General features: G+C 38.5%; 1 protein-coding gene across 9 annotated transcripts in view; it reads left to right on the top strand.

Annotated features, from left to right (window-relative positions):
* Positions 1 to 15,074, top strand: part of PAN3 (poly(A) specific ribonuclease subunit PAN3) — a 112,808-nt gene extending 97,734 nt beyond the window's left edge. For 6 of the 9 annotated variants that reach the window (XM_074377973.1, XM_074377975.1, XM_074377977.1 and 3 more), the window contains 4 exons: positions 710 to 839; positions 1,307 to 1,371; positions 7,161 to 7,299; positions 9,736 to 15,074. In XM_074377973.1, coding sequence (XP_074234074.1) covers positions 710 to 839; positions 1,307 to 1,371; positions 7,161 to 7,299; positions 9,736 to 9,876 — 475 coding nt within the window. In that variant the 3' untranslated portion in view covers positions 9,877 to 15,074. Of the gene's footprint in view, positions 1 to 709; positions 840 to 1,306; positions 1,488 to 7,160; positions 7,300 to 9,735 lie in introns of those variants that run through there. The other 3 variants (XR_012511612.1, XR_012511613.1, XM_074377980.1) reach the window with 3 other exon arrangements.
* Positions 15,075 to 15,532: the final 458 nt, after the last annotated feature.

Consider the following 15,532-nt stretch of genomic DNA (forward strand, 5'->3'; position numbering starts at 1 on the left):
AGTGAAAGAGTGGGAGCCTGCTCTAATGTGAATGGTTAGGACATGGCTTCCCTATCAGAATAAGCAGTAAAAAGGTGATGATCATCGTGTTTGGACAGGTAACCCTTTGACATACGTAATATCTTTCTGCTTTAATTATGATAGAAGAAATTGACTTGGTCTTTTCTGATATGTGTTAGTGCATGAAGATTTCTCATAAATATATGTACTGTGACAGCTGCTGGTAAAAGAAGTCGCAGAGCAGGAGACGGCTTCCTAAAAAGCTGAACCCTGTTTGACTTCCAAGGTGGGAGACCTAGTTTTAGTTACAAAAATTATTTTCAAAGAGCAATGGAAAAATTTCCCTACCTACAGCCACCCATCCCCTCTCCAAAAAAGCTTGTAACAATCTTTTCATCTCCTACTATTGTAAAGGAGGGTTTGAGAATAGAAATATGGTAAGTGTAACCCTACCCACCTTTCCTTTCCCATTGTCATAATAGCAAAAAAGTTAGAGAAAGAGACATTTTTACAGTTTTCTCCATTGTCTTTTAAAGTCTTCCAGAGAAAAGAAATGTAATTTTTAAGCTTTAAAAATGAACTTGCATGAAAAATTTTTTCAAAATTGTGCACACTAACATGATGGTGGCAGCAGGACCCGTGTGCTTGTGGGTTATGTTTTTTAAATTGCATGTTTGGCATTCAAGTGATCCTTCTTTATTTTGGTTAGATACTTGTTAACTGACCAGAACAGGATGCGGAGTGTCAATGACATCATGCCCATGATTGGTGCTCGATTTTATACTCAATTGGATGCTGCTCAAATGAGAAATGATGTCATAGAGGAAGACCTTGCAAAGGTAAATTGTGTAGTTAAAAGAGTGTTGACACACTTGCATCTGTGTGTGTAAATAGATGTAAAACAGTAATCACTGTGCTGAATATAGTGCAAAGCTGAATAAGATGGTTTGCAGATATATTTGTCCAAACTTAATGTTCAGTATTTTGATTTCTTAGATCCTCTGGGCATTTATTTTGTTCTTTTTTGCTCATGACTTTGCTGTAGTCATGAGAGACAGTCTTGATTTTTTTTTTAATTGTTAATACTTTATCAGTTCTTAACTATGGACAACCGCATAGTCTTCTTGAGTATTACTGTTGAATGAAATGGACCTGTTGTGTTCAAAAGTACAACCAGAAGGTGGAGATGTTAGGATTTATTGTTTAAAGGTAATGTTGATACAGGATACCAGTTTTGTAAACTTTTGCTTTTATATTCAGTTAGCTGGAACATTAATATTCTCTCTCTTTTTAAAATGTTTTATAGGAGGTTCAAAATGGAAGACTGTTTAGGCTTCTAGCAAAATTGGGAACAATCAATGAGAGGCCGGAGTAAGGATTTACAGTATTTTACAATGTGTTGTCAATCAAGGGCACTATTTTGCATAACAAGAATGAGTATACCTTATTCTTACTGGCTTTATTTGGAAGAAGGGAAGAATTCTCAGGTGAAGTGACCTTAAGCTTGTTGTTAGCCATTAGGGGGCTGTTTTTTAACCACAACCTAGGCGTGGTGGCCCCTGAGATTTCACATACACACATGCATGCAGAAAAGACACTGTGCTAGAAATCTGTTGTGGTTTGCACACGAGGGAGCGTTTCACGACCATCAGTACTGCCTCTGTCCTGCCTCCTTTTTGAAGCCTGCTCAGTTCAGTTGGCCTTGGTCAGATTCAGATAACGTCAGAAATTTCTAATTGTTCCGTGCCTCCTATCTTCTGTTAAAGTGCAGTATTGATCGCTGTCGTATCACTGACATTGGGTAGGGATTGCCGTCCAGTGTTAACTATTTGTTGTTTCGCTGTGCCGTGCTTGCAGGCTAAGTTAGCCGTATGCTCAAGAGAGAAGCGGGGTTGATGTTTGCTCTTTATACATGTCAAAGACGGACAGAGCAGCAGGGCAGCTGTTGTGCCTGCAGTTAAGTTACATTTCAGGACTGTTACCTCTGTTAGCAGAGGTAGGTGATGGAGAAATACCATTGCTTGGGGGACTTCTTGACCACAGTATTTAAGTTCACTTACCTTTCTTCAAAGTTAAAAGACTCAGTGAGCACTTTTCCCTATTGCTCTTTCTAAACAAAGAGAACATGACTTGAACCATGTAAAAGACTACCAGCTGTTTCTTTTGGCATTTATCTCTTTATATAAAAATACATGGTTTGAGTGCCATTTCTCGCTTTTTCTTCAGTATCTTCCTCAGCTAATGATCTTGTCCTGCAAGATGAGGCCATATCCTTCAGACCCCCTTCCCTTAACTAGACACACACATACACCTTGTAACCCATGTTTTTGAGATAAATCTCTATTCAGTGTTGACGTTATTAAAACAAGGTAAATGTTGTTAATAGCTGTACCACATAGTAAATCATGAACATATTTCCTTTCTTTTGCATTTTGTTTTCTGATTTTTGTTTTCCTGGTGTTAATAATTGTCTCATATAGAAAACTAAGCAAGTAAAAAAATATTTACCACCAGTTCATTGCAGACTCTCTGCCAGAGTTGACCTTTCCATATGGTCAAAAATAGGTACCCTGTCAGCTCCCTGTTTCCCTCCACCCTAGAGAAATTGCCCCTGGAGCTCTGTTCCTCTTCCTCTCTGGGCTGGTTGTGCTTAAAGCCTGCGCACTTTCACTTTAGAACTGGCGCTTCCCTTCACTCTTGCCCTGGGGGTCCTTGTGCCTCTCCTTTTGTGTTGGATACCCTGTTCCTTGCTTTTTCCCTTGGTTTATCCTTTTGAGTTAATGGAGCATATCCTCCTGTAGCTTCCTGGGAAAGGTGAGTTTTTTGATTCTTTGAAAGTCTGAAAATGCCTCTATTCTAGTTCCATACTTTATTGTTAGTAGGATTGGGCATATAATTCCAGGTTGTCCCCAGAAAATTCTTCTTATTAATTAAATCCTTTGAATAGGTTGTATACTAACTAATTTCTTAAGAAATAGACAGAGATTTGTAGTGAAAAATATTAAGTTTCTCTTTCATACCCGCCACCCTCAGTCTACCCTGTTCCTTCCACCAGTCTTTCATTTTATTAGTCTCTCACACGTATTTCCCAAGTCCGTGTTTGTAACCGCTGTGCTGTGCTGCCCCACGATTTCTAGCTGTGTGACAGTCCATCCTGTACATACTTGTCCTTTATTTCTCCAGTTCCTCATCAGTGGGCATTTGAGTTGCTCTCAGCCTTTTGCTAGTATAAGCAGTTCTGTGGGGACTGACTTAGGCACACTTAATTTTGTGTGTGCATAAATATGGGCCCAGCAATGATTGTTAGGTCAGGGCCCACTATAGTTTGATAGCTTAGAAGAATTTACCAGCATACAGTGCATGAGAGTATTTCACCAACAATACTTTTCTCAAACTTTTGGATTTTTGTGAACCTAATAGATGAGAAAATGAATCTTAGTGCAGTTTTTTTTTTTTTTTGTACTTACTCAGAATGAGCGTGTTGCCAATCTTTTTTTTATGTTTTTGATTCATTTCTATTTTCTTTTCTGTCTGTCCGGATCCTTTGCCTATTTTTGTTTTCATTTGGATTGTCTGTCTTTGATGTGCAGAAGCCAGAGAGTTTTACCCTCTGTGATCATTTTCTTTTAAGTTTGTCATTTTTTTTTGACCTGCTTATTTTTTTCCCATGTAGACATTTTTATATGTAGTCTAATTGATCAAACTTCTTTTGTGCTTTTGGATTCTGAGTCTAATAAGATAGTTAGAAAGGCTTCTTTTACTCCAAGATTCTGAAGGAATAATCTGTTCTGAAGGAACAGATTCTGCTAGGATAGTTATGGTTTCATTTTTTCATATTAAAGACTTTTATATATTTGAAATTTATATAAACTATAAGGTATGAGGCCAGTCCCCCCCCCCCCCCCCCCAGTGACTACCCAGTGGTTCAGAAGCTACTCATTGAATAGTCCAGCTTATTCCCGCTGGTTTATTAAGGCAGTGCTTCTTTGACACTGTCTTAATGATAGATGTCTTTAAATATAGTTGTGTTAGAGGTCTTTCTTTTTTCCATTTTACTGTTTTTTGTTTTCCTAAAACTTTAATTTTCTGGATAAATTCTAGAGTCAGCTTTTTTAGTTAAAAAAATCAGTAAACTTGATGGTATGTTTATTCAGTTTGTTGGTAAACTGAAGGAGCGTTCGTGTTTTTAGGCATGGAGTTAATCAAGATAATGGCAGGCATTATATTTGCTGGCATCTACTTTAGTACTCGGTGTTTCAGGTTGCTCTTTATATAGCCACAGCACACTAAGTTTAATCTTAGGTGTTTTTCCTTGTTGCTGTTATAAATGGAAATTTCTCCCCATTCTGTCTTCTTAGACTGCTTGTTATTGGTATACATGAAAATGACTGATTTCTAGGAATTTTGTGCCTTAGTACTTTAGTGCTTGGATGGTTTTTCAGTGGATTCTTCTGGGTTTCCCAGGCGTATAGTCATGTTTTCACATAATGATGCTTACATTTCTTCCCTTCTAATTTCTGTATTTTTTATTTCTCTTACATGATTGTGTTAACTACTACCTCTAGTTAATAGTAATGACAGTTTCTTTCAGAATTTGAAGCTTTGCTCCATTGTCTTTAAATGTCCAGGTAGATCCAAAGCCATTTTCTTTCCAAATCCTTCTCCACAACCCCCATGCTTTTAGGACCTTTTTTTTTTTTTTTTTTTTTTTCCTAAGTCACTGATGTACAGAAATTCACAAGGGTGTGCCTTGGTGTGGGTTTTGGGTTGATTCTGATGAGTCAGTAGTGGGCCTTTTACTCTTGGGAACTTGTGTCCTTCCGTTCTGGGAAGCTGTCTTACTGTTTCTTTGATAACTTTTCTTGACTTTTTCTGGAATTCCCATCGCCTAGCTGTTAGACCTTTGCAATTGATTGTCTAATATTCTCTTCTATTTTCTATATTGTGTCTTTTTGTTCTACTTTCTAGGCAATAACCTCAACTTATTTTGTCTAAAGTCAAAGATTTTTTTCCCCTAATCCTTTGAATTTTTAAATTTCTGCTACCATATTTTGAATTTTTCAGGAGCTTTCTGCTTTCTAAATGTTTCTGTCTTATAACATCTAATTCTTGTTTCTTTGAGGCTGTCAATTATAGTTTTTGGTTAGTGGGGTTTTTTTTTTAACTTTTTTTTTTTTTTTTATAATGGAAGTACTGGGGATGGAACCCAAGACCTTGTGCATGTTAAGCATGCCGCTATGCCACTGAGCTATGTCCAACCTCCTCCCTGCCTTAAATTTTATTCTGTTCCCTGCAGTATCTTATAGGAAACAGGAGTTTGCCTTGTTTTATTTTATTCCCCAAAGAATTTGTGATCCTTGGCTATTCATTGATACTAAAAATGAGGTCCTAAAAAGCTAATGGGAAGCTCCTTGTTGGGCAGGGGTTGTAGAATGTGTGGGAAAGCAGTGTGATACTCTACGTATGGTTTTTGCTTGTTGTTGGTAGACTCCCAAATGTTAATATTTCTCTTGGGAAGGTCAGCTTCTCCAGAAAAGAGTTTTCCACCATCTGTAGTATAAACCCATAGCCAAGCACTGAGGAGCCAAATAGTGAGAAAGCGCTGGTTGAATAGTCTCGCCCACCGCTCATCTCCTGACTTGCTTTACCTGGCCTTCCGGAGGCTGGAGTGTCTCTGTTCACTTTGTCTAGTGTCCTTTCTCGCAGATTTCTGTTAGGCAGAAGCAGGGGTGGGGATGAGAAATGGGTTATCTATTTGCTGTTACAGAATCTTTCATCAGTTCTGTTTCCAGCCTGGGTGCATGCCTGCACCTGTAGTCGGACCTAATGACTCCCTCACTGCCTGAGCCTCCCTGGGTGGCTTGTGTCTTGTGGCCCCCCCCGTGATGCACCCGCCACAGCGTGAGTTCAGTGTCTTCAGGTCTCCCAGGTCACACACTTGCCTGTCTGCTTTCTACCTTCTAGATTTCTGTCAGTATGTTTTGTCTCCTGTTGTTTTGGATCCCTTTGTCCTTGTATGTTTATACCCTTTCTTAGACATTTATTGTCAGTTTTGAAAAGGACCAGAGATAAATGGGCATGTTTATTTAATCAGCACTTTAATTAGAAGTCCCTTGCATGATCTTTGTAAAGCAGACACATACTTGTGCTGGGCTTCCCGCCTTGTTCTTGGAATGTAGACCTGAGTTTTAAACATGATCCAGGGCTGCATGGTCTGACCTCTCCCTTTTTATACTTGCTTCAGATCTGCCTCTTTTTCCTTTTAATGTCCTTTCGCCTCTTGTGCTCTGTGCTCCTGTCTCTCACCCCTCCGTGTCCTTGCTCCTCCTCTTCCCCCCAAGCCCCGTCCAGCCACGCTGACCGTTCCTGAGCGCCCCGTCCTCTGTGCTTTGCAAGTGCTGCTGCCCGTGACTGAGAGGCTTCCTTCCACTCCCTCCTCTGGAGGGCCTTCCTCTGCTTCCCAGATGAATTTATATCTCTGACCTATGCCTTATCCCTTTTGCTTAATAGCGTTATCTAAATATGCAGTTACAACTTTTTTTGGTTGTTCGAATGTCTGTGTTTTCCCACCAGCCTGCATGTTCCGTAGATCACTGAAAACCAACCGTGATCATCTGGTCCGTTTTTCAGTTCTTTGTAGCTGACTTTCATATCATCACATGATGGGAGGAAACTGAAATCTACCCTCTTTTTTTTTCTTAAACATTTCCCTATTTTATTCCCACCAGTAAAGGTTACTGTCTTTCATCCTATTTCTAAAGATATCTAAAGACATTTGCTTTCTTCCCCATTTTATCTAATGGTAGGGGCCTAAATAAGGAAGTGATTATAAAATTATTTTCAAACTATTTTCAAAATTATAAAAAGGAGTGTGTAAGGGGGTGATCGCCTTGAGTAGAAACTGGTATTCATACTTTGATGTTTAGTGAGATTATTTTTTTTAAAAACATCTATGAGCAATCTGGACATAAAATTTGAAAAAAAGTTTTTTTAGCTTTCCTGTAACTTTGGGAGGATTAAAAAAAAAAAACTGCACACACAAAAAAACCCCAACTTTCTTATAAACAATAAAATTAAACTAGTTTTGAGTCTGAAGTATAAACATGTAGCCACATGGTCCACAGCGTGAATTATTGAGATAAAATATTACCTTCCCCCAGGTTTCAGAAGGATCCTACCTGGTCAGAGACTGGAGACCGTTATCTGTTGAAACTCTTTAGGGATCATCTTTTTCATCAGGTGACAGAAGCAGGTGCTCCCTGGATTGACCTCAGTCATATCATTTCTTGTCTTAACAAGGTAATTTGTATCTGGGTTTTGAAGATCAGAATGCTGTCTGCAATTTATAGAGTTGCATCTTTTGCAAATACTAAGAGACTTAAGAAATTAAGGTGCTACTCTACTGTAATCTACAAGACATTTTATTAATAATTGTTAGATGTGTCTACTTAATACTAATTTCTAGAATGGGGAGAAAATTTTTTTAGCAACTACATGAATAATTTCAGAATTTTTCATTGTGAATCCTTTTGTTGTGATAAAATGTCACAAAATGACTGCGTCTCTTCCTCCGCATACTGTATTTTATTTAACAAATGTGGTTTGTTACAACAAATAAAGCAATGAGTGGGAAAAACAAAAATAATTTTGTGTTTAAGTATCCTTCAAAAGTTGGATTCCTTTCTTCTGAGTCATCGTGAGTCATGTTGAACGTGCTCGTGTCGTCGGTTTGTCCACCGTTAGCGGTGGGTCCTCGTCAGTTGTGAGACTTGGAAACGCGCAGGACCACGAGCACCGGCAGGCCCCACTGTGGTGCGTGGGGAGTCAGGTCGTCAGATGAACTGAGTAGACAGAGATGTCATGATTTGAGAGGCGGGCTTTGTGTTTCTGAAAGGGCTAGGAGGGAGACAATTTACAGAGGAAGGGAGGAGTGCATTTTCCTTATGAATTACTGGGAATTACAGAGAGCAGAATGGTCTAGAAGTAAATCCTAGCCTTTGAATAGGTTTATGTCTAAGTCAGGGGTTGACAGACTGGCCTTTGTACCAGATCCTTTCAACAGCCTGTTTTTGTACAGCCTGCAAGATAAGAAAAGGTTATACATTTTTAAAAGATTGCAAAAACAAAAACAAGAAGAATATGTGGCAGACTTATATGTGGCCCTGAAATTTAAAACATTTACTGTCTGGCCCTTTATAGAAAACATTTGCTGACCCCTGGCCTGAACTGCCCCTAAGTTGCAGGTACTAGAGGAGAAGATACCTACGGTGGCACACGATTTAGGACTGTTGTCCGGTATGCTAACCCTTCAGGTGAAACACGTGGAGTCTTGTTTTTAAGCCCTGCACTGCTTTTCTTTGCTTGAATTTCCTTAGAGCTCTTTAGAGAACATTGTCAGTAACGCACATGAAGACAGGACATAACCGTATGTACCACTGAGCTCATCTGGTATGATTTATAGACTCAGTTTCCCTTTTCCCATAAAGGGAAGGCGTTTTTCTTGAGAGCACCAAGTGGAGAATAATTCTTCCAGATTTTCAAAAACAGTACCCAGTATCAAAGGCCCAGGAGTTAAAAATACGTAGAGCTAGTGTGAGCACTGACAGGCAGATCCTGTGGGATAAGCTGTGGGCAGATATCTTGTATGAAGATTCTTTAATGAATATTAGAATAATTGAAAATTTGAAGAAATTCTAGTTCATTTCATAAAATAACTAGGAGCAAGTAAAATTTACCTTAAATCTGAAAATGTGACAATTTTTTTTTAGGTTTGGAAAGAGTATAATAAATTAAAAGGGATGGATGACCATTTGATGATATAAAAATTAAAATTTTGCATCGCTTATTTTCGTGAAATGATGACAAATTAAGTGGTAAAATGATTTGAATGGTTGTATCATCAGAAGTAGTTTTAAACACATTTTAATGAATTAGTGAAAAAGGAAGGGAAAATGTACATTGAAAACTTTTAAAAAGTAAAGTGAAAACCCTAACGAGAAGTTATTTGATGGACTGTGGACTAAGAATTCGTCCTTATGCTTTATAAAGGCCTCATTAAAATACTGTTGCCAAATCCTGATAGATAAGAATTTGATAAAGGTCACATACTGGCATTGACACAAGTGGAAATAAAGTAAATGTGTGAAAACATTTCATAATATTAATAAAAAGATTTAAATTAAAATAGCAAGATACTCATTTGGTATAGAGTCACTGATAAATTGGTATGATTCAATAAATCAGTGGTGTCTGATATCCGTTGGAAAGCAATTTGTATGTATTAAGCTATAAAATTACTCATAAGTTTTGCTTGATTATTTATACTTTTAAGTGTTTCTCCTAGGGAAGTAATTCTACAGAAGAAGAAAATAGGTGGCTGAATGTGCTCATTGCACTGTAACTCATGATGCCAAAAACTTGGAAGGTGTTGGGGGAGTAACTGAATTATGCAGTAATCATTGAGTATGCCACAATTGAATACGCAGCTGGATGGAATTATAATGCAAACAGGTGTTAAGCATGAAAGAGATAGGTAGCAACATAGGACAGTTCTTTAAAGAAACACATAAGGGTTGAAGCGTACATAAAAGTGTTTATGTGTATACGGAGGGGGATGTGACAGAATATTTAAAAATGTTTCGTGTATCATTGTTGCAAATGTTGTCCTAAAAGAGATGAAGTAGATTATCTTCTGCATGGTTTGAAACTCCTCTTTTGTGTACCTGTCTGTTTCAGTTAGATGCTGGTGTGCCAGAAAAAATAAGCCTCATTTCCAGAGATGAGAAGAGTGTGCTTGTGGTGACTTACAGTGACTTAAAGCGATGCTTTGAAAATACTTTTCAAGAGCTGATTGCAGCTGCGAATGGTCAGTTGTAGTATTTGCTGAAAAAAACAGGCGGGATCTGGCCGAGGAGCTGAACCAATAGCAAATTGCACTACAGCTGAACTGTTCTGTCATCTCATTTCGCGTTTGGGAAACAAACAGCAGATGAGCGGAGCTGCTTGCACGTCAGTCAGGTGCACTGTTACTTGAAAGGAAGAATGTCTCACTTTTCCTCGAGCTGTGGCTGCCGGTGGGGCCACACCTGTGAAGAATTTATTTTAGATTAAGGAGCACCATTAGGTGAATGATGTTCCAGCTTTTCTTTTTCCACTTGTATATGCACTAATTATAATTTTTTAAAGACTTTTTTCTGATCTTTGAACTTTTGCCACATTGTATACTTATTAAGGGAAATTATTTGCAAGGACATTTTGGGGAAACAATGCTGGGGAGCATTTTTTGTCACTGAGGGTTGCGGAATTTGCTCCTTTGGGGATGGGTTGCCCTGAATAACATAATGGACCAGGTAATGATTTCATGGAAGTACAGTATAGTGCATAATTCTTGTAAGAGTATTGTATGCAAGCTCTGTATGCCACCCACTGTTAGTTCAAATTGAGATTATTTGTGTTTTTTGTTTTGTTTCTAAGAACACACAAAGAGAAATATCAGTGAGTTGTTGGATATAAATTCCCCTGTTAGTTGATTGAAATCCTTTGCAAATGAGGATTGGATAAACAGTAACTGAAGGAGCACACAGAGCTCTTTGCTCCAAATTTAGCCGGAGCCTTTTTTTAAAAAAGGTGTTTCCCTGCTAATCAGATACATTTACATTTATGCCATTTTTTTAAATAGAAAAAAAAAATTAAGAAATTGTGTTAAAGGCCTGAAGTTCAGGAGTATATTGCTTTAGGTTACTTCCAGTTTGCTTTTTTGTGTTAAGTTCTGTTCTTTGAACCACAGCTTTATTATGGTACTTGACACTGGATACAGACACAGACACTGTTCAGAAGGTGAACTGAACACGGCAGTGGTCTGGCATCAAGAGCTTTCTGCAGTTTTACAGCCTGAATCTGGAGGAATAACAATCTGCTGTGCCTTTGCAGTCACTGCTTCGCCCAAAGTAATAGTACTTTTGATAATAACTTAACTATGTGAGGTATTCCTGAGTAAGTCAATCTCAAAAGTTTGGAATTTTCCTCCTCTTAACTTTCGTAATATTTGGACGTGCAGCCAAACTGGGTATTCATGGGATTTCTAGTTAATGAAATACCTGTACTTTGATACTGAAGACTGCCAAATACATAGGAATTTTCTTTCATAAAAAACAGTAATGAAGACTGCGTCTCCTTTCCCAGCACTGAATGTTTTACCTGCACTGGGTGCTCACCCTGCAACCATGAAGAAAATGTGGAAACTCAAAAAAGGTCAGGAAAGACTTCCAAGCACTTGCAACTGATGTTACAGTCTTCAATTTTAATAATTACACATATTTGTAGTTTTCAGAGAAGTTTTTAATATTTCTCTGTACACTTTTTATAAGCTTTAAAATGATTTTCTCTGCCTTGAGATTTGCATCAAGAAAAAGCACCTCTGTTCACCTGAAAGCTTTGAAGACTAGAGACATGCTTTCCATGTTTTACCAAGTGTGTTTGAGTCCACGTTCGGTAGCATCAGTTGTTGAGTTAAAAAGAAAATCAATTATTGCATTTGATCAGGATGGATTTTGAAAGAACATAATGCTCAATATTCAAAGGATAATTAACATTTGCCACCATAATGTTCTTTTTTATGTAAAAGGAACAAGAACTTAGAGACATTAACATGCAAAAGTCTTTTATCATTATTAGCTCATGTATTTGAGAAAGAGCAGCTGTCTTTTTATATGTTTTTTGACAAATCATATTGTAATTCTTTTGTACAAAAAAGAACTACTTGTATTCTAGAAGAAATATGAAATGCTTAATTTATAAGCGGGCTGGAGATTTTTTCCAATATTATTTTCTTTGAAAATGAAAGGGGATCATCTATTTTAGTTTTGGGGTCTGGGAACTTTTTGAAAATTTCATTTGTGGACCAATGTTTTATGAAAGCTAAGGAAGGGCAGGGGTAAAATAGGGCTTGATTTTCTCACTCTGTGTAGACCAGCAAACCTCCCTCTGCAAGGCAGGCTCAAATTACAAACCCAAGAGTGTTTGCATCATAAATGCTAGCTTGCTTCAGCCCCTGGTAAGCTCAGGACTTGGTTTGAATATAAAAGGCAGACAGCTGATGTGTCTTCGTGAGTAAATATTGTCAGCCAGAAAAGAGTTGGTGTCAGGTGATACATTTTTTTTAAGCCTTGTTTTATATTTATTTTTCACCTAGTTTTTATTGGGAATGGTTTTCAATAGAACTCTTAGTTCTGCTTAGGTGTTTTTTTGGGGGAGCCCTCTTATCCATAGTGTAATTCCACTTAAGGTTGTCTAAAAATTAGTCTTTTTAATTCATAGGAAGATTTTAATATCTGAGAGCACTCAAATTAAGGATGTAAACTTCCCACACCTTCCTGTTACGACAGATAAAAGCACAGAAGGGACAACCCTTGAGATCATGTAATGTTGGTCATTTCCATTTTTTGTACCTATTTTAAACTCTGTTCGTGTATTTACCTCACTGTAAATATTTTCGAGGGTACCTTTGTATTTTGCTTTTGACCTTGGTTCTGTGGTTTGGGTGTCAGCAACTTCCCTAAAAAGCACCAGTATGTTAAGTTCTAATGTCATGATCCCAGTATGGGTTATTCATCTTTAATCCGGTTTTCAGTCTCTATGTGTACAGCAGTATTTTTAATAAAGAATTACAGAGAGAAGATTGTCCCTCCCCCCCCCCCCTTTTTTTTGATACCAGTTCATTTCACAGGATGATACTTGTCTTATGATTGGGGTTTAAAAGGCTGAGTATTTCATATGTGTTTTGGAGGAATTTTCAATCTTTGGATGAAATGGTAGAAGATTTATTCATTAATTTACCAAGTATCTGTTAAGTGCCTAACTTGGATGTGTTCTGGGGACTAAAAATGCAGATAGGAATACTTGTTAATCACAGAGTGTTCAGCTATACCCAGTGTTTCTGAATCATGTGTGCCAGACGGTGCAATTCAGGGGAGAGCTCCTGCTTCCGTGGAAGGGTAGGGAATGACGTCCAGCTGGTCCTTGACTCGGGACTCAGGGAATTGACAGTATGGGTGAAGGTGCCCCTCCCCCCACAGCCTCCAGAAACATCATTCGGAATCTAAGGGTAGATCAAGAAGGCACTTGGTGTGGGGCCTGTTAAGTTTGAGATGTTTAGTACACATTTGTTCTGGTTATTGTTTTGTAACGAGCGACTCCAAACTTCATGGCATAAAACCACCACCATTTCTCCTCAGGGATTCTGTTGGTTTGGAACTAGGACTGGGCACAGCCGGGATGGCTTTTCTTTAATGTGTTACGCTGGGTCTCAGCTGGGAAGACTCCAGAGGCTGGGGACTGAAATCATCTGATCTGGCCCCTGAACTGAAGGACTTGAAGGCTGGACTCAGCTGGGGACTGTCAGTGGGAGCACCCACACATGGCCTCTCCATGGGGCTGAGGCGTCTCCAAGCCTGGTGCCTGGGTCTCTGGTGGGAGCTTTTGGAGAACACGTGCAACTGGAGACTCCGGTGGAGGCTGCGTGATCTTTTCTGACCCCACCTTGGAATAACACAGTGTCACTGCTGCCACATCCTGTTGATACAAGTGACTCACAAAGCCAGCTCTGATTCTAGGGGAGAGGAACTGTTTTTTTTAATTGAGTTTTGGTCAGTTTACAATGTTGTGTCAATTTCTGGTGTACAGAACAATTTTTCAGTCATACATGAATATACATGTATTTGTTTTCATATTCTTTTTCACTGTGAGCTACTACAAGATCTTGAATATATTTCCCTGTGCTATACAGTATAAACTTGTTTATGCTATGTATAGCTGTCAGTGTCTACGTATCTTGAACCCCCAGTCTGTCGCTTCCCACCCCTCTCCCCCCAGCAACCACAAGTTTGTATTCTATGTCTGTGAGTCTGTTTCTGTTTTGTATTTATGTGTTTTTTTGGGTTTTTTTCTTTTTTTGTTTTTAGATTCCACATATGAGCGATCTCATATGGTATTTTTCTTTCTCTTTCTGGCTTACTTCACTTAGAATGACATTCTCCAGGGACATCTATGTTGCTGCAAATGACATGTTGTCATTTTTATGGCTGAATAGTATTTCATTGTACAAAAACACTACAACTTCTTTATCCAGTCATCTGTAAATGGACATTTAGGTTGTTTTAGGGGAGAGGAATTTGATGGACAGGTGGCAAGAACATGTGGCCAAAGATCACGTGGGATGGAGATACTGTTGGAACTGTTTTTTGGAAAATAAAATCTGCCACAGCATCAGGAGGAGATGTCAATTTAGCACTCACATACATGAGTTTGGAGTTAGGGGGAGAGATCTGGTCTACACATACAATTTGCAAGTCATTGTCATATAGATGTCATTTAAAGCCTTGAGATTGGTTGAGATCATGAAGAGAGTATAGACTGACCAGAGAAAAACAGTAAGAGACAGAAATGACCAATGAGATAGGAAGAAAAACCTGTAATGTCCTGGATCAAAGAAAATGTTTCTAGGAATAAGGGTAAGGTGTTTAAAAAGTCAAGAAAGATTGAGACTGAAAATGGCCATTGGGTTAAGCAGTATGGCGGTCATGGATAAACTTATCAAGAGCAGCTCCTTTTAGTGAGAGTGGAAGCTAGAATTGAGCAGGAGGAATCAGAAACAAGGAGTATAACCAGCTCTTTTGAGGAATTCTGCGGTGCAAAGGAGTAGAGAAATGAGGTGGTAGCTGGAGGGGAAAATAGGGAGGGAGGTTTGTTTGGTTTCACAAGATTGGGGGGAGAAAAAGCATGTTTGTATGGTCCAGTGGAAAAGGGAGAAATTGATGGGTGAGGGAGTGGTGAATCGCTGGAGCCAAGCCCTTGAGCAGATGAGAGGAAGGGGCGAGGGCATCACCGCGCATTCTGAGTCGGCCGTCCAGAAGGGAGGACTTGGGTGTGTACAGGTGCTGGTGGGTGGGCAGGTGTCATGCTGGGATTTTGAAGTTCTCTTGATGCCTTTAGTTTTCCCATTGATGTGAAGGGTATACTAGTAGTACCTATCACATTGTATTGCTTTGAAAATAAAACGGACTTCTTTTTCTAAAGCACCTAGAATTATTTGCTGGCATATAAAATGCAGTTAATACGTTCTAGCCTCAGACTAAGCCCTTACTCTTTTTAAAATGGGTTTCTATGGAAAGTTGTAGTACATCAGGTTTTTTCCTTTTAATAAGCTTTTTTGTTTTCTCCTTTTAAGAAACTTTTTATTTTGTATTTTTTTATCTTTTTACTTTTTTTGTTATTAATAATCTTTTTGGGAGAATAGCATACACACACACTTTTGCCAATAAGTGTACAGCGCCATGAATTATCACAAAGTGAACACACCGTATGTACCACACCCAGATCAAGAAATAGAACATTAGTGACATCTACTTGGTTTTGGAGTTGTTTTGTTTTGTTTTTTTCTCTTAACATTTAAGTCCTTAGTTCAAAAAATAGAAGGCTGATCATCCCTGTGTTGGGACCCAGGATATTTTTGAAATATTTCCGGGCCTGTGAAACC

The sequence above is a fragment of the Camelus bactrianus genome, chromosome 14 (assembly GCF_048773025.1).
Source record: "Camelus bactrianus isolate YW-2024 breed Bactrian camel chromosome 14, ASM4877302v1, whole genome shotgun sequence".
NCBI lineage: Eukaryota > Metazoa > Chordata > Mammalia > Artiodactyla > Camelidae > Camelus > Camelus bactrianus.